We start from the raw sequence: 24,265 nt of genomic DNA, 5'->3' as shown, positions 1-24,265 counted from the left end.
AGAATGATGATTACATTGGTAAAGTTTGAAAGAAATTTGAAAATGTATATATATACTTGTATAATTTGTTCAACGAAACGAGGCAGTGAACGTAAACAAATCTTAATTGCTGCCACGATCATATAAACGTTTATACGATTGTGGTTGCTGCATTTAATTACAGCCGCAGCAATCAAGTTTTCAAATTCAGCAATCAAGTTCGTTGGACAGATCATAAAAGTTTTGTATGATAAGTTTTCTATTATAATCATGTTCAAATACTTTTATCGGCAACTGTATTTCTAAAACACTTTGAAACTCATTGAATTGGGATCATAGAGATATAAAGAGATATAAAGAGAAAAAGCAATATAGGAATAGAAAGAGAACATTGCATAAAGACCCTTTGTGTCCTCTCTCAGAGTCCAAAGAAAAAATGTTCTCTCTGTAAACATTTAATTATGGTGATTGTTATAAGATCCACTAGAAAGAAAACTGTTGAAATTTGAATAATTTTTGGAACGTACATGGAATTGTTGAGCGATCGTAGCGCTGCTGGTATTGTAGCAATATCAATGCGTACCAGTCTATGATATATCTGCGATGGTGTACAAGTCGCCATAGAACTCGTAAAATTGCTTGAAGTACTCGATGAATTTCGGGTAAGTTAACTTGTTAATTTTTGTCAATATAATCATTATCGAAACCAGGGTTTGATGCATTATTAAAAAGTCGAAGTGGTATTTACAAAAAGTATTTCTCTCTTGCAAACATGGTTCTGAATGACCTTTTTATGAATATCATAGGACCGAACCGACAAAATTTTTTTTTTTATGCAGAATGAAATATTCATTGATAATACAAAAATATCGTATATGAAATTCTTCATTGAACGACCGAGAGATTCGTACCGTTGAAGATTATTTCAATGCCGGATTATAGCATCAAAATCTAAATGCCGATTTATATATGAAATTGACAGTTCGTGATAGTTGAAATTAAAAGAACTTTATTCTTTTTGTATTTCTTCTTCTGTATAAATCTTTTGAGATGTTACGCTCTTACTGTTACAGGTATTCCAAAATTTTTTCTGCTTCTAATGAAGCCAGTTTTACATAACAAATGACAGATGGATGAAATTAGATTTTATAAAGTCACTTCTACTTCCACTATATGATCAGACGATTAGGATAAGTATCATTTGTCCATACCGGAATATCAACTATCATCAAGATGAACATTAATTCAATAGGCATAGCTGATCTGTTTAATTTATTGGAATCCAACAAACTTGCGGAGGTAGAAGAAATAAAAAAAGTATTCCATGAACTTTTTTTATCTAGTAAGTAAGATTATGAATTGTAAGATATCTAATAATCTTGCCTTTTGTTTTTCATGATTTCTTAAATTTTTCAGCAAAAGACAATTGGTTGGTAAATGGTCTTTTTGATTATTATCTGTCCACAAATTCCTTAAGAGCTGTTGAGGTATTAGCTGGTGTTCGTGATCCACATGACAAGCATCTCTTAGATCGTTTGTCGGAAGCTCTTTCCAAATCTGGAAGTAGCAGCCAAAGAATTCAAACCCTTACTTTGTTAGGTCATATTGCTCGTCGTCAGCCAACTTGGTTATACAAGCTTGCCAGTCATACCTTATTTCGAGATTTACTTAGGTTACTTAAGGTAGAATTCAATTTTTCCAAAATAAGTAAAGAATATATTGAATTGATGATAACTCTCGAGTTAACTTGTTTTTAGATGGAAGCAAATACATTATCTCTTATGAGTGCGCTTCTTCTCTTGGTGATGTTATTACCAATGTTACCTGCTGCTTTAGGGCCATACCTCACAGAAATTTTTGAAGTATTTGGTCGATTGGCCTCTTATTATTATCATCAGTTATCATCCGTATTTTCATCTCCTGTGCGTTTTACTTCAACAACAATAACAGGGACAATAGATAAGAATCATTTATATTTATTACATTTGCAAGTAAGTATTAGTATTTATTTATAAAAGTAAGGAAGGTTTATTGATGTTTCTTAAATTTCTTGTAGGTGGGACTATATAATTTATTTCACAGATTATATGCCATGTATCCTTGCAACTTCATTTCATATTTGAGACAACAACAACAAGATCAACCTGCTACTTTTATCCATACAATTAGACCAATGCTAGATTCTGTGCGCATGCACCCTTTACTTGTTACTGCATCTAAAGATACAGAGATTTCTGCTGCTAGGTAGATATATTTCGTATTATGAAAGCAGTCGTAATTCAGAGAAAGGATTTTATATTTATCGTTCGTCCATTATTTTTAGATGGAAAAAGATGGAGCATCATGATGTTATAGCAGAATGTGGTCGTTTTACATTAGATAAATGTCGAGAAGAAGTATTTCGTACTACGAATTCACGTTCTACGCCACCTTTAGGTTTGTGAGTTTTATTATAATATATACCTATGAATATACAAATATTTACAGTATCAGTACATGTTCTAGATTACTCTTCTATATGTACTCCAATAAACATTAGTGGAGGGATAGCACCATCAGAAATCAGTAATGGTGAAGATGATACGTTTTGGTCGCCGAGTATGACAGTGCCGCCACATAGTCCGCAATTTCCAGTTACATCTCATGAACAACGGTCTACTCCTTCAACACCTAACAATAACAGAAGCGGTACGTCTCCACCAGAAGCTGCAGTCGAAGCCACTCCAGAAACAACTCCTGTTAAGGTATACTTTAGAACTTCCGAGAATGAACAAACTAAATCGGATAATATTTAAAATTGTGTACATAGGATTTACGAAAGATGCCGAAACCTACTGGTTCTTGCGCAGTTCGTGCTCTTACTGGATTTGGTAATGGCACAGTAGGATCAAGTTCACGACCATCCACACCAATCCCTTTAAATCCGTCTGTATCTGGCACCATAATTGGAAGTGGGGATACAAATAATGCACATGGATTTTTTTCGCACAAGCTAAGTAAAATCATCGCAGATAGACAAGCCATTAGTCAAACCAAATCATCTATCAACGTTGATGAAGATGGAAGATTTCCAGAAATGAACACAAATCAAAATGGGAAAAACGATTCTTGGCAAGAAGATCAAGAGGTTCTGTATTTTATGTACTTTTGTATGTAAGAATATTGTGCATTAATGAATATTGATACGATATGTTTATACAAAATTGCATTGTGTAGGTTTTAGAAATTGTAAGCTCTCAAACTACTGGAAAATTTGAAAGTTCAAAATTAGTCGAACAACAAGAACACCATAATGAAAAAATGCAAAATGCTTTTGCAGATTTGTCTCAAAAGGTTTATCAGCTACGTTTGTATTCTCAAAGCCAAGCTTCAACACAACATTTAAATTTGAATTCTCTTTACAAAGTAAGATATGCAATATTTGTTGCAGAAAAAAATTTTAATATGATAAAAATATATATGCATTTACAGATTCGAGAAAGCAAATCTTGTCCTGATATCAAAGTTCATAAAAAACTGGAAGATACAGCGACCCAAACATCCGATTTGCTTCCATATGAAGATTTATTGCTAGGAATTTTGGAACAAAAGACGCAAATGAATTTACAAAAACGTTCTGTACAAGATACCGAATTTAGATTATCACCAACTGCAATGCTTGATCGATATGTTGAAACTTGCACGCATGGTAGTAATTATTCTGGCGAAAAAATGAGTTAGTAAAAAGTAAAGTTTAATAACAAGTCTTATTGTAAATCAACAAAATTGTGAATTAAGTATTTTTTCTTCGAAGGGACAAATGCAATTAAGCAGAAACAAAGAAAAGAAAATGGTGGGGAAGATGAAGTAGCAGAAGAAGATACTTTCGATGTCGAATGTGCGAGTCAGTTGTTACAGCTTATGCAAATGCAACTACAGTTCGAACGACAACGTAGAGAAGTACATGCCGAACGTAATCGACGGCTTCTTGGCAAACTAAGGGATTCGCGTGCGTTAGAAGAACATAATTATGCTTTGGTCAGTTGACATTATTTGTTCAAAGTAAGGTTCGGTAATATTTTTAATTCTTTCTATTGTTAAATACGAAATTCTTATTACATAGACTGATCGTTTAAAAATAATGGAAAAAGAAGTAGAGAGTTTAAAAACTGAATTAGAACGTAACAAGAGAGAAGCTTGTCAAGCTGAAGATCAATATAAAGATGCATTACACCACTGGCAAACTAAGGTAATGTCTATGAAAATTCTACTGATTGTATTACTAGTAGAAATTTGTATAGTAATGCGAGTAATAACGTATAGTGTGTAGAAGAACAACGACAGAATCAAATACTGAAGGATCGTCTTGAATCTGTGGAAGTCAAACTAAAGAATGAACAAAAAAAGGTAGCAGACTGTGAACAGCGGATTCAGTCTACGGAGGCTTCCCTGTTCGATGCAGGTCATCAACTAAGAGTAGCTTTAAAAGCTGCAAATCGCAGTAAAGAGCTAGAACGTACTCTTGATACTGTACAGAAGAAATTTCTTTTACTTGCAGAGGTATTATTAAAAATTATATATATCTTCGCATGATATATTAAATTTATTTTTATATATCTACAGGCACAAACAAAATTACAAGAAAGTACAGGGGGTCTTTCACCAATGACAAAACAAGAAGTAACACAAATACAAAAATCATACGCAGAAGAATTAACTAGTAAGCAGATTTCAATTATTCACAAATATAAGAACATATTTGAAACAAATAATGTAAAATACAAATTGGTGTTCGCATAGATTTACGACGACAGTTGGAGTCGCGAATATCTCTTGTAGAAGCTTTGAAAATACGTTTAACTGAACTAGAAAACAAAGAAGCACGAAAAGAAGCGCAACTTGTAGAACTGCAACGGCTTTTACAAGAAACAAAAGATCAACACGAAGCTGAATTGGAAGCCGTCGAGTCAAAATATAAAGCACAAGCTGAAATAAACCTTCTTCTCGAAGGCCGTATACTTGAACTTCATGGAACATTAGAAGCAGCAACTTGTAGTAATACTACTGTAAACAATTTAGCTTCTTCAGCATCGCCTAAAGAAAGATCACCTCCATTGTCGGCTAGTTTAGCCTCTTCCAGTGAGGGAAGTCTTGCCTTTATTCATTCAGGTACTGGAATTATAATGAATGACTGCTGTGATACTGCAGGCGAAATTCCTAATCTTCAAGCTATCGTCGAACCTGTGCCAAGCCAGGCTACTTCACCATCTCGTCAAAATCAGCAAAGACGGAATCCTAAACAAGACTAACGCTACGCAAATTTGACCACCGAGTCTTTTCGTATGCAGCTATTCCGTTCTGCACGCGTGCAACTGTTATCCAATGACGTGGTATTGAATCAGAAGAAAGTTATTTATAGCTTTTTATCGACATATTATGCGGAATTCATAAAAATATTATTATCGCGTGATTTCGATAAATAATTGAAAATATACTGGTAATTAATAAAATTACTAGCATGATATAATTTCACTCTGAAGAAATGAATTCGCAATGAATAAATGGTTGAGATATTTTGTGAGCAATTTTATATGTCTCAACTAAACACATCCTTGTATTACTTCCCTTCAATATCTGTTTGATATATATGATGATACATGTTCTATTTATCATTTTTATTTATAAATTTTATCGGTGGATTTAAAAAAAAAATGTTACTTCAGTCTAAGAAAAATGAATATATTACAGAACATGATATGATTTACAACTACGGTATAATACTGAATAATCAATATATAATGCTAATCAAAAAGATGAGTCACGAATGTGTTAAGAATTAAACTGTCTGATAATTATAAGAAAAGTATATTTTTTACTACGTTCAATCAAAATCATCATATCTAAATAAACAAACAATGAATATACCGAATTTCTAAAAAGAACACTGTCGTTTGCCTTTTATTAATAAGTTTCTAATTCGCGACTCATGGACATAAAAATGGCATCATCTGGATTAGCGTAATTTACCAAATCTGGAAAAGATCAACAAAGAAAAGATATTTTTCTTCAATTGAAACAAATTTCTTAAGTATTTAAAATTATTTTTATCAGTGTTATTTATGTATCCACATAATCGTTACTCACGATTATGACCCAAATGTACTGCCGATGTTTTAAATTTTCGTAAAAACAATTGAATCAACCAGAAGCAAGATAGCCACAATAACGCTCCTACCGAAAATGTTCTTAACGCTATAACACCGCCATATGTGTTCATTAACCACCCACATATTAAACTGCCACTTGATACTCCTGAAAAATAATTATGACCATACAAAAAATAATTATTTAAAGTCATTAGTTTTTATAATTAATTTCCTACTACTAACCAATTCCTTCGAATATAGCACCAATAAATCCTTGTATAGTAGCTTTAGTACCAGGTGGTGTTACCTTATCACCATATGATACCATTGTTGGCCAACAAAGACCTAAGGTAGGTCCATGAAGTATTTCAATAACTAAAAACCACCATGGGTTTGATATAGTACTGTATGCCATAAACCTGAAAAAATAGTACAATTAATAATATGAAGCTACATTATATATTTACAAGAAATTTCATTATTTACCTAATTGCATATATCAATAATACTAAACTCATAACATTCATGTGACCTAATTTTCGCAAAACATTTCCTGAGATAAAATTAAATGGTAGTTCTCCTAGAAAACACTGTACGCCAGTCAAAAGCCCTTGCAAAGTTTTCAGCCGTGTTATTTGTGAACTACTTGCTAGGTCTTCAATATACCAAAATAGAAAATTCCACACTACGCTAGTACACATTCCAGCACCTATGCACCACCATCCAAATGACAACACATTACCCTCCCGAAGGATAGTGAATAGTTCCCACAATATTGAAGGTTCATCCTCAGAGAGTTCTGGATTTTTCTGTAATGATACTGCTTTCTCCCATTACCTGGCAATTTTTTTATTCTTTTGATAAGTAAGAAGTATCAAACTTCTGTACTATCTACATTTTTCTCTACTCATAATATTATATATGGTAAAAGAATTTTACCTTCCTTAAAGTTGCAGACGTAGTAATATCAAAAATCATAATGACCAACATGATATAAAATATACAAGTATAATCTTTCTGAATCTTTCCTTCACTAAATAAGTCTACCAAATATCCTGCACTTATTCCAAATATGCCAAAACCAATGCTGCCCCACATCTTTTGTTTTCCATATTCCTTTCTTCTCTCATTTCCTGTAACATATCAGTATGAAAAGCATACTAGATATTTAATTAACATATATAGTACTAACCAAGGAGATTAAAGCATATAGCATCAGCTATGCTAACTACAACTGCCATTCCAATCCAACTTATTATAGTTGCCCACAGAAATGAATGAAACTGGTATGTTGAATTTTCTGTGGAATTCTGAGGCACATCAACTTCATGCAACAATTGATTAAAGGTTGGATTATCATGACATGTAGCTAGGCACGATGTTTTTACATAATTGCCACAAAATGGTGTATATGGTATATTATCTGAGAATTTGGCAGTAAAAATACGCACATACATGCATCTTTTTAGCTGTAAAATAAAGAGTTTAGCTGTTTATCTTTAAATATAGGAAATGTGCAAAATATCTTACATAAAAGTCATGAAATATGTCAAATGTTACGGTAGAATTAAATGTGTCATTATTTAAAATAGAGCTTGAATTTGTTAAGTCACAGAATTGAGGTACTTTCCAATTTGAGCACATTTCATGGTAAAGTTCTTTCGAGGCTTTGCACGATATCTAAAAATAAAACACATAAAATATAAATTAAACACATCTAATATAGTAGAAAAATAAGATAAAAGGACATCACACCTGACATGATACATTTAAGTGAATGATCTCTGTTATCGCATCATTTTTAATTTTATCAGGAAATCCATTTTTTGAACACATCTCTATAGTTGCTATTTTATTACAAGTAAGTTCAACATTTGCACTATTGTCTATTTCAGGTATAAAATATATCGAAAACAAGGCTATCGCAACTACAACTTGAAATATTAAAAACACTATCTTATGAATTTTGAATTTGTCAGCTAATGCTCCAAATAAAGGTTTTGCTACTAAACCAGAAATTGGTAATATCGTGTATATTGTGCCAGTTAAGAAAGGAGAAAAGCCTAACTGTTTTGCTATTGTTGGTAAGAATGGTACTATTGGTCCAGTAGCTGAAAAATAAAAAATGCAATTATACATAATATTCTATAAGATGTGATATTTAATCTGTAATATAATCTAGTTACCCGCATTGAATAAAAAATAATGTGTCTTTATTGGAAACAATTCCTTATTTATGCTTTCCATCATTTTGGAAGTACTTATGCCATGCAATAAATTAAAAATAGAAATTACAATCTGCAAACGATTTAAAAAAATTATTTTAATTCATCAACATTATAACACATATATTGATATTAATTAATGCCAAGTTCATCAGGTTTTATCAACTTTGTCTTAATTCAAATGTTTAATTCAGAAATCTGAGAAATTTCACAAGAATGTTTTTAAAGTTAAGATATTAGCATAACTATTGAAAAATATGTCTGTTAATAATGAAACATACACTGATACTAAATTTTAACTTCACGTAATAGTTTACTATAACGACTTTTCATATTATTTTAAAACCAGTCTAGATTTTTCTACAAGTGCACTTTGCCCTGTAACATATCGCCATTTTATGAAAACGTAAATCTCATTTGCTGCATGTGCAATTTTTGTTATCAAAATCATGAAATGTAGATATCAGGAGGTGGAACTCGTGGATATCATATTTGCATTCCTCGAGCGCTATTATGTTTCATTATCTGTATATTTTTGGAAGATTTTTCTATAATTACAATCTTATTGTTACCAACTTGGTACGTTATGGTTGTAAAAAAATGTCCTCTCTAGTCGCAATTAACTTTTCCTTAACATCATTTTCTATAATTGTGTGTTTAAATATTTGTATAAATGTTTCTATAATTTATCGTAGATTTCGACGTGTTATAGCATGAATTAATCACATGAGACTATTATTGCGTCGAGCTTATTTCAAAATGAAGACTAGTTATCTTCAAAACTTGTTAACTTGGTAATAAGAACGACTACCATTTCAACAATTTCAAATCAATTGTTATTACTACACTATACATAATCGATTAAAAGATATGACACAATATATAGTTACAATTATGTAACTATATATTTTTATTTGATAAAAAATATTGCATATCGTAATCCACAATTTTTTAAATTATAAGTTTCAATAATAATGTAATACGTATCCGATATAGAATATTATCGAATTGTACAATGCTACAAGAATACACATTATAGTATTTTATTTTTTGCCTAAGTATGTCATTCGAATAAATTTTGTAAAGACTGTAATAAATAATTATGAGACTATATTTGGTGAATAAGATAAAGAAGAACATCCATATACGATTCAAAATTTCCTGGGTATTGTCTCAAAGTGAAAAAAGAAATTTATTTTGTTAATGAATTTTGAATCAGCAATTTGTCCTTAATTCGTTTTAGTATCTAACAGTATCTAATTAAGATTATTTAATAGAAATGTATGAAAAGATATAATAACTCAATAAAGCATATTGGATAATATTGATGATATAATGCATCTGGACATGTGGCAAATAATTCGAATAGAAGTAAGTTTTATTTCGATTTCTAGAGGTTTTTGAATTATCATTTGCGCTATTATGTTTCATTATATGTATAATATACAAACCTACATAAAAACATAATTAAGACAAATTTGTAACAAACTGTGCTTTAATCTGTCATCAGATACATTTACAATATACATTTACAATATATATATATATATATATGTATATATTTATAAGTTTTTAATATTCCGCTTCCTTCTGTTTTTTAGCAATAAGGTGGGTTAATGTATGATTGCGGCGTATTACACTTTATTTCGTCCTCGACCATGAGATACGACGCACACTCATGTCCGCTCACACATACACACGATGTACATACATCTTTCATCCTTGTCTATGTCCCTACAATTTCCCATTGTGTTTTTATTCATCTTCTTTTTAATCTACCGCAGACGATTCTACAAGGTCATTGACTTTGTAAATCTTTCTTTACATCGAGCACATCGTCTATGAAGGAGATATGTATTTTATATACAAAGAAACAAATGTTCTAGCTTACACACTAATGAATCTATATACTCTACACAAGATACGCCAGCAACAGTGCGCTCGATATCATACAGAAATCTTTTGAAAATCAGACGTCACGTATACTCTCTCTATATGTTTCTTGCATGTCTAGTAAATTTTTTCTTATTTTTTATTTGTTTGAACACAAAAGAGAGGGAACAATGTATTTTCCACAGGCAAGACAATTACGAGCACAGTTATGAAATGGGCCATCATTTTTCTTTTCTTTTACGTTAAAAAAAACGAATATTGCATAATCCGTATCTCAATATAGATTAAGAAACAAAACGAGACGCCATCGAGAGCGCTATAGATAAGAGGAACTTTTGATAGAAGGTTACTTCCAGCTACTAGCGACTCAACTTACGTCTAAGCTGTCGACTAGTTATTAGAAAAAAACTATCAAAAATTCCTACAATAAGTAGGCTTATTCTTTATGTACATATGACTACATAATAGAATACCCTTGAAAAGGTAAACTATTTTCGTTCTGATATATCGTGTAAAAATTTCAAAGATCCGTATGGTTTTTAATAAAAAAGGAAACAAACGCGAATGGGAAAGACAAGCCGGTGGAAAGACCACACATCCTGATCTCGCAGAGAGCTTTTAAAAACCCGTTATTCGCTAGTCAATCAGTAAAATAATATTTATAAAAGAAAAAAAGGAGAAAGAAGAGAGAGATCAGAAAAAATAAATGATCGAAAATCTTGCACCGCATTCTTTTTTACTGTTTGACCTTTCACGAGTCTGTAGTGCATCGACAATCTCAAGGGATATAGTAATCAGTACAGTCTTCCACCCTTATCACAGTACCGAGATTTTTCTTAAAAAAAAAAAAAATAAAAAAGTTGTTAATGAAAATAAAAGAAGTCATTCTGAATTATACGTGTATAAACGAAAAATAAATAAATTGCTTCATTAAAAAAGAAAAAGAAAAAAAATTAGGAAGGTCATTATCATTCTATAATACACAAGGACTTCATGCCTAGTCACATGGATTAAAGGGGAAAAATATCGATACCGTTTCCTTTTCCCTAGAAAGAAGAAAGTCTTGATTACGGTTGAAGAGCGAGATAAAGTTAGACGAAACAATATTTACAATCGCGATAAAATTTTTTATCGCATTTCACCCGAATGGTGAATAAAACACTAACGCAACTTGTTCGGTAAAACAGAAATCTACTGCCACTGCTATCAACAGATAACATATTCGAAATATCATTTCCTCCAGCTTCTCGATGGGGACGGTATATCCACCGAAATGTCACATACAATCGTTCCAAAACGCCCATTACAAAGATTTTAACGGCTAAAGCCAGGACGGTCGATGATGATGGGGCGGCGGTTGAAGCGCGTACAGGGAATGAATGTACTGTTGATAAGCGGTCGGATCCATCGTTAAGTTTGGCCCATGAGGCGTTACATAAGCAGACACAGGAGGCCCGTAAGCTGCTGATCTCTGAGCGGAATGAAGGAAAGGGTGAGGCGGATAATTTCTCGGCGGTTGATTGCTAAGCTTGTTACAGGCTTGTTGCGTGGCGTCCGTAACTGGCGGAACTTGCTGTTGTTGTTGTTGCTGCTGTTGCCTGAGCGCCATGCTATAGTAACTATTTGGATTCCGAAACTCATCCAAAAATGCGAACGCAGCCGCTGCAGCTGATGCGTCTTTATCGTAGAAAGGTGAACTGGTCGTGGTACTGGTTGACGCAGCGAAATTAAAGGCACTCCCAGCTGGTGGAACCATGGTGGTATTCTTTAGACCAATCGAGTCAGCTGATGTTCCCGTGTATTGTGGAAAACCAGGTATACCTGTACCAGATTGTGGTTCCGTGCTAACCGCCGACGAGACGCTTGTTACGTTTTGTTGCTCTTGCTGTTGCTGTTTGCTCTTTCTGCTCTTTTTCGTTTTCACAGGTGTCGACGTAGAACTACTAGACGCTTCTCCACCTCTGCGAGACGACGACATTGACAGAATACCCTGTGTATTCTTCGCTGCTGCCGTCTGCAAACTTTGAAGCAAGTTCAGATCTATTTCCGCTGCGCCGGATGCTGGACTACGGGCGTACGCCAGGTGTTCTGGCTTCGTCTGTGGTGGTCGAGGAATGGTCAACAACTGTTGTTGTTCTTTACCAGTACGGCTGACCAAACCTAGGCCTAGACGTGCATACGCTGGATTCGTCGCTACGGAATCGGCTAGGTTGCCGACAAACGCAGTGTCGAATTGACTAGCTGAAACTGCTTCAGGTTGCGGCAATGCCATTATGGGGTCGAAGCTAAATTGTTCCTGGCCCGTTCTCGCTGCCGTTTCCTGCGTCAAACCGCGAGACGCCTCTGTAGACGATTCATTGTAAATTCGTTTCTTCACTGGAGGCAAATTACTGGTCGAGCTGTTCACCGGTCCGCTGTTAGTCGCAGCCTTTGAACTGGCATCGAAGTAATGTGGACTTGGATACACAGGTCTAGAATTTGGCATCGGATAACCAGACGATTGGAAACCACTAGGATAAAGAGATTCATGAGTTGTCAGATTTTGTTGGAATGCTAGGATTTGCGACTGATCTTGCGTTGAGAGCTGTTCGCTGGTACTCGACGTCTTACCAAGGAACGACCGCTGTTGAGCGTACTTCTGAGCGTTCAGAGAATTGCTGAGGTCGGTGAAACTAGGCCGCTCCTGGGACGTTTGTTGCTGTTGTTGTGACTGTTCCTGACCGCCGTGCCTCGAAACAGACCTCTGGAGGTCGATATTAGGATAGTTATTGCCAAACGTTGGTGGGTACTGGTTTGGTGACTGATAAATCTGATGATTCGCATTTAGGTTTAACGATGCAGCCTCCGGTGGTACAGCAAAATTCCTCTGCTGCTCCGTGCTCGAAGACTTCTCTGTAGTACTAGATTTCAAGTAATCAGTCCGGTGTTCTGTTTCGTTTAATGTTGACGATACTGAAGACTGAATATACGAATGGTTCTGTTTATATCCGTGAGAATAAGTTGAAGGCGTCGACGCAGCTTGTGGATAATCTTCTGCGCTCTTTTGTGATTGTGGTTGTGGTTGCTGTAGACTGTAGTTTGTACTTTGTTGTGGAGACGGTTGCGAGTAATTCGAAGGCTGTTGCGAAGATTGCGACGCCTGTGATGTGCATGCGGACTTTTGCTGAGGTGACGGTTGAGAGTAATTGCGGGTTTGCTGAGGCGATGGCGCTGGTTGAGTGTAAGTATGTGATTGTTGAGGAGATGGTGATGGTTGGGAATAGTTACGGGACTGCTGAGGCGATGGAGACGTTTGAGAGTAGTTTCGGGATTGTTGAGGCGATGGTGAAGGCTGAGAGTAGTTGCTTGGCGGTGGTTGCTGAGGAGACAACTGCGAATAATTTTGTGGCGTTTGAGGCGAGTGTATCGAGTGTGAGTAATTGGCAGGTTGTTGAGGAGAAGGCTGAGAATACTTAACTGGTTGCTGAGGCGATTGTTGAGGCTGTGAATATGCTGCATTCTGAGGAGAAGGTTGAGAGTATGAAGGCGGTGCTTGTGGGGAATGTTGAGGAAAAGTTTGGATTTGTTGAGGCGAAGGTTGAGAATAGTTTCGAGGTTGAGGCGATGGCTGGGAGTAGCCTGTTGTGAGAGGTTGAGGTGAGGATTGCGTGTAGCTGGCAGAATGTGTCTGAGGTGATGGATGTGAGAAATTTGAAGATTGAGACTGTTGAGAATACACTGGAGGAGGTTGAGGCGATGGCTGGGAATAATTGGAAGGTGGCTGTGGCGATGGTTGAGAATAATTGGAAGGTGGCTGTGGCGATGGTTGGGAATAATTGGAAGGTGGCTGTGGCGATGGCTGAGAATAATTGGAAGGTGGCTGTGGCGATGGCTGAGAATAATTGGAAGGTGGCTGTGGCGATGGTTGAGAATAACTGGAAGGTGCCTGTGGTGATGGCTGAGAATAATTGGAAGGTGGCTGTGGCGATGGTTGAGAATAATTGGAAGGTGGTTGAGGTGATGCTTGAGAATAATTGGATGGTGGTTGTGGTGATGGCTGAGAATAATTGGAAGGTGGTTGTGGCGATTGTTGAGAATAATTTGATGGTGGTGGTTGAGGAGACATCTGGGAGTATCCAGACGACTGCTGTGGAGATTGTGCATATGGAGAAGGTTGTTGTTGTGGAGATGGTTGAGAATAATTTGGCGGTGCTTGGGGAGAGGCCTGAGAGTAAGGTGAATGCGGTTGCTGAGGCGAAGGTTGAGAATAATTAGCAGCTTGCGGAGATGGCTGAGAATAATTGGCAGCATTTTGTTGCGGAGATAGTTGTGAATATTTAGGAGTAGATGGTTGCTGAGGAGATGGTTGAGAATAATTCGATGGTGGTGGCTGCGGAGAAGGTTGAGGATATATCTGTTGTATGGGTTGTGGTGAATGCTGTGAATAAACAGGAGATTGACTCTGATTAGAAGATTGCAATGGTTGATTATATGACTCGTTTTGTGTCGAATTCTGAGGAAAATTAGTTTGAGGAGATCGCTGAGGAAATGTGGGTGATAACTGATGATATATCTCCCCAGAATTTTCTTGAGGTGATTTCTGAAACGTTTGATGCGACTGTTGGGTCGGTATCTGGGAATAAAGAGGCGCCTGTTCGTACGATGATGATGGATAGGCTGGAGATAACGGATGATTTTGTGGGGATGGAGTGGGGGGTAATTGAGCGCTGTATCTTGGAGGTGTAGCATAATAGGGACTATTGTAAGGGCTACTTCCCGTTGATAAAGCGTCCTGATAGAATCCGGCTCCTCTAATCTGTGGCTCGACCGAAGCCATTATCGGTTGACCTTGCGGAGATCGACCTGAACGTCCAGGTGGTGACTCCTGGGAGAAACTCGAAACAGATTCACTTACACTACTGCCACCGGTACTCATTCTTCTTTGTCTACCACAAAACACTTCCTGCAATTCACCATCCTTCTTCGTTATACCATCCTCTGACTCTTCGTCTTTCTTCTTCGACTTTGGCGCTCCGAATGCTTTAAACCAAGCACTCAAATTTGGTGTTGCTGTTTTGGGCTTCTGCGTGTCCTTCGCGTTAGATTGATTATCTTTAGACTCTTCTACAATGGCAGGTGTTTGCGTTGTCGTTATTCCGGATGTTTTCTCTTCTCTAAGACTAGACACCGGAACTGCAGGAAGAGTATTGTGGTCTTCTTCTTCATCGTCGTTAGAAAAATTGGGATTGGGCGAGGAAACTAAACTTTTACAAATTAACTGTATGGAATCCACATTTTTCAAAACAGTTCCTAAACTAAGTTTTGGTTCTTCGTCCGTGTTCTTGTTTGTTTGATCGTTGTCGCTGGTCAATTGCACGGTCATTTCAGCAGCATTAACATTAGGTAAGTTCAATGGTTTTTTTAGAAGCAAATTTCCCTTACTTTTTCCAGGTTGTAAGCGATCTATTGTACGTTGGATCTTTTTGGGCCTGCTAGGTCCGTGAGGACCGAAGATTTTGATGGAACTTGGTCGTTTCCTTGGTGCTTCTACTTTTGGACCTGATCGGCCAGATTCGACGGACGAAGAATGAAATATTGGAGAATCACTTCCTGAAGAAAATTCAGAGAGTCTTGGTGCGTCATCTAACCATTTGTTGATATCCTATTCGGAGATAAAAAAATAAAGTGCAGTTATATACAAAAATATTAAGTTACGTCTATCTATATTATGTAAACGTGAAACATAAACTATTCTTACATGAAGCGTCTGTTCTGTTGCCTGATTCAATGCTTGCATGGAGCTTTCTTCTTTTCCAAATCCTTTGGTATGTTTCGACTGAGCTACTTTTACTTTCTTAGTCTCAGCGACTTCTTGGTCTTGAGTCTTGACAGGATCTTCCATGATAGGAACTTTTTCTTCTTTTATTCCCTTTTTCAACTTTGGTCGTTTTACGCTGGATTTATCGCTGTCATGAAAGGTACTACCATTTGAAGGCACTTTTTTTGAATACATATTGTGAAGGTCGTTTTTTCCAGTTTTCTTCTGTTTCTCCTTCTCATTTTTCAATTTCTCCTCTCGCCTCCTCTCGCTTATTTTATCTTTTAAACCATCCAACGATTCTATATCTTTATCATCTATAAATGCAGGAATTTTCTTAGACGTATGTGTTTCTTTTGAATCTACATCGCTTTCTAAATCTAAATCTTTGGAATCTATTTCACTTGATATCTCTCCGTTTTTAAGTTCATCGTTTTTCTGTTTTGATTTTTTCTCTTTATCCTTAATACGGCTTTTTTCAGACTTCTCGTCAGATTTAAAAGCCTTTAACCCCGTCTTTTCCTTCTTTCGATTCTTCTTAACTTTGATATGCTGCGTTTTCTCTTTATTCTCCGGTAATGGTTCATTTTCGTGAGATTCGGTTTTCTTCAATTTGTTCTTCTTCGCGTTATCTGTAAATACTTCCGTCTCCTCGAGTTCCTTCTTCTCGATTTTCCTATTTTTACTTTTTACGACGACTAGGGGCTCATAATCTTCTTCGAAGTCTTCTTTTCGCTTCTTATTCTCTTTCGATTCTTTCATCGGCCGCACATTTTCCGCTTCCTTTTTTTGCTGATGACGTTCTTTATTAACTTTTTTATCTATCTTCTTAAACTCCTCTGATTCTTTGGATGTTAGCTTTTTGGTTTTTAACAATAAATTATTTTCGTCAACGTGTTTCCTTCTTTTTGCTGTTATGACACTCGATTCAGACATTGCATCCTCGCTTTCTTGCTCTTCTTGTTCTTCTTCGTTTACTGATTCTTCGTCCTTTGCTCTTTTACTCTTCTTCTTACCTCTTTTTCTCTTCGGAAGTTTATAATTTTTGCCCCGTTTTTCTTCTTCGTCGTTCTTATCATTCGCTTTAGATTTTCCTTTGCTTTCAGATTTATATGATTTCGATTTTTTCGTAGATTTTTTCGAACGTTTTCTATTCTGATGAGGAGACGAAATGCGAGAAGGACACGACGGAGATGCGGGAGTAGCAAGAAACGACTTCGGTGACGAAGGATCCTCGTCGCTAGATGTTTCCGATTCTAGGTAACGTCCCACTGCTTTATCAAATGCTTCCTTAAGGTTAAATGCCATTTCTGTGTACTCTGTAATAGAAAAAAATATTTAATCATAAAATATGTATATCTTAGAATAAAAAATACTAACCATTATCAGAGCCATTATATTGCCTACAATTATCTACTATAAGTCGAAAATCACGTTTGAATTCACTTAAACTTTTGTATAAACCATTTTCAAGTTTCTCCTCCATTGTACTAAGGTCCATGGGTTTTCGCACCACGCTATAGTACCTAAAACAATATACATACATAAATAACAAGAATAATGATTTTTGTATTTTGAAAATACCTAAAATTATATATAGAACTTTAATATTATACCTTGGGGCATATTCTTCATCCACAGGGTCAATGAATGGCCAAGCATCCACATGATCTTTGAGACTTTCAAGAACTTTGTGCATTCCAACTCGACGTTCTTCTTCTTCAATTCCAAAAGAATATCCGTATTTATATCCGTAATTAGAGGATACATAATTTCCATCGCTATTACTTCCAATGCCTTTCTTTTTTTCTAATCCCTCCACTTCGTCCCTAGTATGAATCACAATTTGACCAACAGCTGAAGCCAACGAATTATTAGTTTGCCGTCCTTTTTTTTGAATCGGCGGTGAAGGTAAGGGTGGAGGTGTCTCCTCTTTAACATAAACATTCTTTGAATTCTGAGTCCCCTTTTTACTCCCTTTGTTTGTTTTAGTTTTGATCTTCGATCTAACCATGACTGTTTCCATCTGTGTCGTTGGTTCGTGACTTCGAAGTACACGCGAACTATTACGTTGTAACAATTTGCGCCTTTGCTGTTTTTCTTTTAAATCAAAAAGTTTCGGGATTTCAGGCATGAAATCCTCGGACAGAGTACGGTAAAGTTTACGTTCGGTATCGTACTCCTAAGTATTATAATAACATCGTTAGCAGAATCTAAGGAATAAAATAATATATCGTTTAATAGGACAATTACCGAATCACGAAATTTTTCAACTAGACGGCTCCAGTCCTGCTGAGTAAAGCAGACAACCTGCCAAACACTTTCTTTTGCTTTCCCGTGTATTAAACTGTCCTCCTTCTTCTCCTCCTCTTCCTCTTCCTCCTTCGCCACTCTGTTTCGTCGTCTTTTACGCTTTTTATCCCTAGGCTTACTTTTCTGTTTGTGCGAGATGCTGTTAGAAGTATCAATGTAGTCCTCCCTATATAATCGAGTGCCGTAAAAGTACCAATAGGCAGAATTCTTACGATCATGTCCTAAAGGTTCGACTCGCAGGCTATCCGAGTCCAAATTACCTAATGATTGCTCCTAAAAGTTACGAAGCATAAATACACTTGTAATAATTTTTATAAAAAATACTTTCCCAGGCATTTTTTATATACATACCACGTCTTCAGCGTCAAGCCGAAAGTCGCAGAGAGCACGTAAAATTTCTACTTTTTGACGGAGTGGTAGTAACTCAAAATCTACATCTGTATTAAAAGGATTTTCACATTTGTATTCCTGAGAACAAAATGAATCATGTATTACTTTTAATGATATGTATACTATATATATAAAAAAGAAGAACCAATTTACCTGACATTTCTTTCTAAAAAGTCTACGAAGAAACATCTGATAGTTAAAGGTTGAGATGTCATTGCGCGTGTCATTTGGTAAACAACCTTCAAGTAACCTGACTATTAGCTCCTGTACTAAACGTCCCTCGGTTCCACCATCCGTTAACAAAGCTTCTTCTAAATCCTAAAATAATAAACGATTAGTATGTATATGTACATTGCTGAAGAAACAAAAAATTGATGCAGCCATGACAAAAGAATGCATTAGCTTTTAAGAACATAAAGCTGAAATATGGTCTATTTAACTTCCTATAAGCTGAAGCAGTACTAGCAAATCTCATGAACAATGCCTACTCGTACAAGTCAGCATATAGGTAGATACCTCAATATCAAAGTCCAGGAGATTGAAGGCAGCCCTAAATAATGAGCAGAAGTGTGCTATACTTGGCACCTCCCACCACGATTGAATGTCTAAAAAAATAAAGGAACAATTGAGAGTTCCTTCATATTTTATTTCTTTAATCTCTGGAATATCTTTTTTTGTATGTGCTTAGAATATTTCAGAAGTTCAGAAGTTATTGACTCAAAAACTTCATTGATGAAATTAAATATGTATGATTGTGTAAATACAATACTATATAAAGAAACAACTTCTATTTTAATATCAAAAGTAATATTTACTTGTATATGTATATATTGGTTGTAGAATTATACATGTACATATTTATTTTAAAATAGTAAAAAATATATATTTATATTTTCATCTCTGTATTTTGTTATAAATTATGCATTCTTGCTAAATATTAATTTTTATTTTATATCATTTATACTGTTATTTTAAAATGATATAAATATCTTTTAAAAATTTATATTTGTGATTTTTTAGTGATAATAAATTTCTAAATAAAAAAGTAACATTGGACTCATTTCTTAAAGTGGTAAGAATATATTCTAAATAATTCTTAACAAATATATAAAAAAGATATATAATTTCAAATAACATTATTTTCTCTTGTTAATAATAATTATTAATTTCTATGCTTCCTTTAACTTGAAAATACAATCTTTGATAATTCACTACATAACAAAACTACTATATTAATTAACAAAACCAAATATTTATAATAAGAAAAACTACATTTCAAATGAGCACAAAAAATTCTCTAAAAAACATGTCCCAAAATATAATAAGATCAAAACCAATAACTTGACATAACAATACTAATGGACAAAAATACGAATATAAACGCCGTGTACGAATACTCTGTATAGAACGTAATACAATAAGGAAAAATAGTAAAAAAAAAACAATGAAAATGATTCTCTGTTGCTAAACTTGAGGTCATTGACAAGGGCTCTCAATCGTAAGCATCGATCTTCCTAGTAGTACATAATAATTACTATATAATAATTAGAGAAACAAAAGAACCCATAAGATATTTCATAATAATAGTTTCATCTTCATAACTAATAAACAATAAAAAGTTTACCTAGGATTCCGATGAAAGTGGGAAACATAACCCGTCCTGTGGCGGGCAAACCGGGCGAATCACGTCAGGGCGGATAAAGGTTGTTGAAGACAGCACGATGAATCGCGTGTTGCCTTGGCAATTTTTCCTAGACGAAACTTTATTTTTTTTTCCTAGAGCAGCGTGTGATCCAAACTGAATCAGTTATGACTGACGAAGAGAGAAGAAAAACGCAGAAGGTGAATGGTTAACGCGTGTAATAGCCAAGCAAAACACTTTTCAGCTCGGTGGAGCTGAATCGTTTTTAAAATACCGGGATACACATCAGAGGGCTATGACACCCATAGTCTTCGTAGAGATAAAAGAGCGGGCAATTCCACATAGCTTGGTCCTGCCTGCGTTAAACAGCGAATAGCGAAGTACATTCGTCCACTGGCAGTTCCCAAGGAACGGCTACCGCCGATTTTATTTTGGCTGCGCGACAACACTGCACGGGTTGCCAGCGATGCGCGCGACACTCGCAACCATTCTAATCGAGTAACACTCCAGCCTCAAAACAACCACCAGCTTCTTCTTCGACAATGAATCGTGCACTAGTTTCGATCCGTGACCACATTAACGCAAAATAAGAAATGTCTAACGTGTATATATGGTCTCACCGCCGCGACAGTTTCAGTTTTCCCCTGGTTTTAAAATTCGATTTCATGTACGCATCTGTGTGCGTACGTGTACGTGTGTTATGTCGACAAGGATAGTTTTCTGAGACGCACTACGCGACGCACGGGTGCGGACTGTGCACTGGTAACTGCAACTGCGGGCGTATGCCTAAGAGAATGAGGAACATAGATTGGTTGATATGTTTCGCGCGAAATTCATTTAATTGAATTGTTGGTACTACTGTCTGGGTTTCTTTTTATTAAAAGGAAAAATCTTTATTGAGATCTTTATCTTCATGAAACTACAATAAAACGCACAAACATATAGAATTGTGTAACATTTAAAGTTCACGTCAGAAATATTAAGGCAGATTCTCGATCCACATTTGCAACGTATCAAGAGAGAGGTAATAACAGACATGTGCATTATTTAATAAAAGGAATCTTTTATGAATATTAATGAGCAATATTATTAGACTACAACACTATAAAAATAAAGCTGCGTTTACATTTTTTTATTTACATTTTGTTCTATATGTTACAATATGCAATTATGTAATAGTACAAATTATAATACATCAATATATAGATAAATAGATTTTATTACGACATAATACACATTTGCATTTTGTTATGACAATTTCTATGACGTATTCCTGATGGACTACTACAATCATAAATGTAAGCACGCGCATTGGCTGAAAATCTCACATATACGTATGTATGTGTATGTATCATACGATATGTGTAGTATGAGAAAATTACATTATGAATTTTTGAACAGTTGGTACATAACTCCCGCGTTTACTAGCGCGTGGTGATGCGTTGCATTTGTATCAACATTATGAATAAGCTTCGAAATTAAGTGTTGTTCAAGAATAGTGTTTGTACTTCGAATTATTTGACACTTTATGTGACGAAGAAACATTAAAAAAAGGTTGATCATTACAAAGTGTGATTACATTTCAGTAACTCAAACAATGTCGTCGTTCAATTTGAGCGATCTTGAAGCACAATTACAAGATATTACTGAAAATAATGCCGATAACGGTGTCTCTTTCGCAAAGAAATCTCTTAAACTTGATACTGAAGAAGACGGTAAGTTATTTACTATTTCAGTTTATACAATCTATTATCGTATATTTTTAGTATTTTTTAGAAGATTATACGATATTGTATAAACACTTTGAAGGTTAGGTGAACTAAGTGTTTAATTTTCTGTTTAATTAGCATTGGAAATAGTCAAAGCAATACGAGCATGTACAAATCTGGAGTACCTAGACTTAGAGGGCAACACTTTAGGACCACTTGCAGCCAAAGCTGTAGCTCAGGCATTACAAGAAAATGGTACATTAATGAAACGTGCTCTTTGGAAAGATATGTTTACTGGCCGTGTAAAGACAGAAATACCAAAAGCTCTTGAATATCTTGGCTCTGCGCTGTGTATTGCTGGTACTCGCCTCTTTGAACTTGACTTAAGTGATAATGCTTTTGGCCCAATTGGTATTGAAGGATTAGCCAATTTCCTAACTTCTAGTTCTTGTTATACTCTTCGTGTACTGAGATTAAATAACAATGGACTTGGAATATCAGGTGGAAAAATATTGGCAAAAGCATTATTAGATTGTTATAATAATAGTTTCCAGGGAGGTAAGACTTATCATTCATTCTGTTAGTTATTGAAGTAAGCAAATAAATTAATATATTGGAACATCTTTCAGGATCACCTGCCTTAGCACTAAAAGTATTTGTGGCTGGAAGAAATAGATTAGAAAACGATGGTGCAAAGGCGTTGGCATCTGTTTTTGAAAAGTTAACCAGTTTAGAAGAAGTTGTTATGCCTCAAAATGGTATATACTATCAAGGTATAATAGCACTTGCCAATGGATTGTCTTCTAATCCTGGATTGCGAATTTTAAATCTCAATGATAATACTGTTGGGCCAAAAGGAGCCCAAGCAATTGCTAAAGCATTACCAAACTTCCAAAATTTAGAACAACTTAATCTTGGCGATTGTTTGCTCAAAACACAAGGTGCTGTAGTTTTAGCAGAAGCGTTAGGAGTTGAAGGGAGTTATCCATTACTCGCAGAACTTAATTTAAGTTACAATGAAATCAGAACAAGGGGTGCCAATCCCATAGCTCTTGCTATGGCTAAGAAAGAACGTCTTGTAACCCTACAATTGGATGGAAACCATTTTGGTCAAACTGGCCGTACTATTTTGCGCGATTCGCTTATAATTTCTGAAAGAATTGGATCGTTAGGTACATTAAATGATGATGAAAGCGAAGATAACGAAGAATCTGATGAAGAAGATGAGGAGGAAGATGACGAAGGAAATGATGAAAAAGATGAAAGTGAAAATGAAAGCAAAGAAAATATAGATAATAATAAGGACATGATTATAAATGGTAGCATAGTACAACCAAAAATAACTATCGTGGAATTTTTAAAATCACCAACAGGAGAAAAATTATTGCTATTACCAGATGATGTAGTGCAAGATTTTATAACTCACGTCAAAGTAAGTAAATAATATTACATTTTTATTATTAACATTGCCAGCATTGCATTATGTGTAACATTTAGTTTTTTGCATTTCAGAATTTGTCGGAGAATGATGCATCTCCTGAATTAAAATTCATCGAAGAGTTTACAAGAATAATTATGAAAGTATCAGCACTCAGTACAACTGGCTATGCTGACGTGAGACTAAGAACTCAGTATCTTACAGATGCTTTATATTCAAAACTATGTTCTTTTGTAACAGAAAATGATCAGATTTCTGTTTGGAATAACACATTGCTAGTCAACCTAGGTTTAATAAAAGTAAGTATTTTATGTCCTTGAATTACATGTATTTCAAACAAAGGGATTTGTTTTATATTTCAGGCTGAAGATAAAAGTAGTGGGAAAATTGATTGGAATTTGGAAGGATGTTTCAAAGCGTTAGAAACAGTTAGTCAAAAAGACTATTTTTTACAAGAAACACGAAGTACATTGAAATTTTTTTTAGAAAATCCAGTAAAAGTGAACAAAAAAAAAGTTATGGATTCGTTTGAACATTCAAAAGACTCTCTTAAAGCTGTTCTAAATCGTATGCAAAGTACGTAATAATTATTGAATTATCTTTTGTATAATTGGTTTACAAAACATATGATATATGAGATATATCTATTTATTTTTAAATGCTTTGCAACTTGTAAAAATACAAATTATAAATTTTTGCAAAATAAAAGTGTTGCATCACATTTTTATAAGTTTTTTTTATATATAAACAATTA

General features: G+C 35.0%; 4 protein-coding genes across 10 annotated transcripts; 2 read left to right on the top strand and 2 right to left on the bottom strand.

The window, feature by feature from the left end:
- Positions 1-487: 487 nt before the first annotated feature.
- Positions 488-5,567, top strand: LOC117211639 (hamartin). 5 transcript variants are annotated; one of them, XM_033455753.1, is made up of 15 exons: positions 488-641; positions 1,053-1,321; positions 1,396-1,661; positions 1,737-1,970; positions 2,036-2,223; positions 2,303-2,415; positions 2,485-2,723; positions 2,789-3,106; positions 3,196-3,384; positions 3,451-3,694; positions 3,773-3,996; positions 4,082-4,207; positions 4,282-4,518; positions 4,582-4,678; positions 4,759-5,567. In XM_033455753.1, exons 2-15 carry the CDS (start codon positions 1,213-1,215, stop codon positions 5,265-5,267), a joined length of 3,093 nt encoding a protein of 1,030 aa, XP_033311644.1. In that variant the 5' UTR covers positions 488-641; positions 1,053-1,212; the 3' UTR covers positions 5,268-5,567. The 5 variants fall into 5 exon arrangements, with proteins under 5 accessions (XP_033311644.1, XP_033311645.1, XP_033311643.1 ...); XM_033455754.1 differs by having other exon boundaries at positions 2,473-2,723; positions 3,196-3,312; XM_033455752.1 differs by having other exon boundaries at positions 2,473-2,723.
- Positions 5,568-5,804: 237 nt separating this feature from the next.
- LOC117211641 (major facilitator superfamily domain-containing protein 6) lies at positions 5,805-9,152 on the bottom strand. 2 transcript variants are annotated; one of them, XM_033455757.1, is made up of 10 exons: positions 8,611-9,152; positions 8,291-8,402; positions 7,860-8,215; positions 7,635-7,784; positions 7,297-7,573; positions 7,044-7,237; positions 6,591-6,913; positions 6,348-6,523; positions 6,103-6,270; positions 5,805-5,990 (listed from the first exon to the last, which is right to left on the bottom strand). In XM_033455757.1, exons 2-10 carry the CDS (start codon positions 8,352-8,354, stop codon positions 5,920-5,922), a joined length of 1,779 nt encoding a protein of 592 aa, XP_033311648.1. In that variant the 5' UTR covers positions 8,355-8,402; positions 8,611-9,152; the 3' UTR covers positions 5,805-5,919. The 2 variants fall into 2 exon arrangements, with proteins under 2 accessions (XP_033311648.1, XP_033311649.1); XM_033455758.1 differs by having other exon boundaries at positions 8,906-9,152.
- A 654-nt stretch (positions 9,153-9,806) lies between these two features.
- On the bottom strand, positions 9,807-21,106 carry LOC117211748 (serine/arginine repetitive matrix protein 2-like). Of its 2 annotated transcripts, XM_033455954.1 has the most exons (9): positions 20,347-20,374; positions 19,239-19,327; positions 18,876-19,040; positions 18,684-18,800; positions 18,273-18,605; positions 17,636-18,201; positions 17,400-17,545; positions 15,960-17,338; positions 9,807-15,863 (listed from the first exon to the last, which is right to left on the bottom strand). In XM_033455954.1, exons 1-9 carry the CDS (start codon positions 20,372-20,374, stop codon positions 11,544-11,546), a joined length of 7,143 nt encoding a protein of 2,380 aa, XP_033311845.1. In that variant the 3' UTR covers positions 9,807-11,543. The 2 variants fall into 2 exon arrangements, with proteins under 2 accessions (XP_033311845.1, XP_033311846.1); XM_033455955.1 differs by lacking the exon at positions 19,239-19,327 and having other exon boundaries at positions 20,347-21,106.
- Positions 21,107-21,127: 21 nt separating this feature from the next.
- Positions 21,128-24,230, top strand: LOC117211749 (ran GTPase-activating protein 1-like). Its single transcript, XM_033455956.1, has 6 exons — positions 21,128-21,388; positions 21,951-22,079; positions 22,212-22,631; positions 22,703-23,505; positions 23,586-23,810; positions 23,874-24,230. Exons 2-6 carry the CDS (start codon positions 21,962-21,964, stop codon positions 24,093-24,095), a joined length of 1,788 nt encoding a protein of 595 aa, XP_033311847.1. The 5' UTR covers positions 21,128-21,388; positions 21,951-21,961; the 3' UTR covers positions 24,096-24,230.
- Positions 24,231-24,265: the final 35 nt, after the last annotated feature.

Source organism: Bombus bifarius, unplaced genomic scaffold (genome assembly GCF_011952205.1).
Source record: "Bombus bifarius isolate JDL3187 unplaced genomic scaffold, Bbif_JDL3187 scf7180000008240, whole genome shotgun sequence".
NCBI classification, from domain to species: Eukaryota; Metazoa; Arthropoda; class Insecta; order Hymenoptera; family Apidae; genus Bombus; species Bombus bifarius.
Note: the sequence above shows the minus strand (reverse complement) of the source record. Positions and strands in the feature narration are given on the sequence as shown.

Bases quoted from the DNA above. Each gene is read 5' to 3' on its own strand.
- LOC117211639 (XM_033455752.1), top strand. From the start codon at position 1,213: ATGAACATTAATTCAATAGGCATAGCTGATCTGTTTAATTTATTGGAA. The intron at 3,107-3,195 runs GTTCTGTATTTT...TGCATTGTGTAG, and splicing joins CTTGGCAAGAAGATCAAGAG to GTTTTAGAAATTGTAAGCTC. The intron at 3,695-3,772 runs GTTAGTAAAAAG...TTTTCTTCGAAG, and splicing joins TTATTCTGGCGAAAAAATGA to GGACAAATGCAATTAAGCAG.
- LOC117211641 (XM_033455757.1), bottom strand. From the start codon at position 8,354: ATGATGGAAAGCATAAATAAGGAATTGTTTCCAATAAAGACACATTAT. The intron at 6,914-7,043 runs GTAAAATTCTTT...GTATCATTACAG, and splicing joins CGTCTGCAACTTTAAGGAAG to AAAAATCCAGAACTCTCTGA. The intron at 6,271-6,347 runs GTTAGTAGTAGG...ATTATTTTTCAG, and splicing joins TGCTATATTCGAAGGAATTG to GAGTATCAAGTGGCAGTTTA.
- LOC117211748 (XM_033455954.1), bottom strand. From the start codon at position 20,374: ATGTTTCCCACTTTCATCGGAATCCTAG. The intron at 19,328-20,346 runs GTAAACTTTTTA...TTATTTTTTTAG, and splicing joins CACTTTCATCGGAATCCTAG to ACATTCAATCGTGGTGGGAG. The intron at 19,041-19,238 runs GTATCTACCTAT...TTATTATTTTAG, and splicing joins TCCTGGACTTTGATATTGAG to GATTTAGAAGAAGCTTTGTT.
- LOC117211749 (XM_033455956.1), top strand. From the start codon at position 21,962: ATGTCGTCGTTCAATTTGAGCGATCTTGAAGCACAATTACAAGATATT. The intron at 22,080-22,211 runs GTAAGTTATTTA...CTGTTTAATTAG, and splicing joins ACTTGATACTGAAGAAGACG to CATTGGAAATAGTCAAAGCA. The intron at 23,506-23,585 runs GTAAGTAAATAA...TTTGCATTTCAG, and splicing joins ATTTTATAACTCACGTCAAA to AATTTGTCGGAGAATGATGC.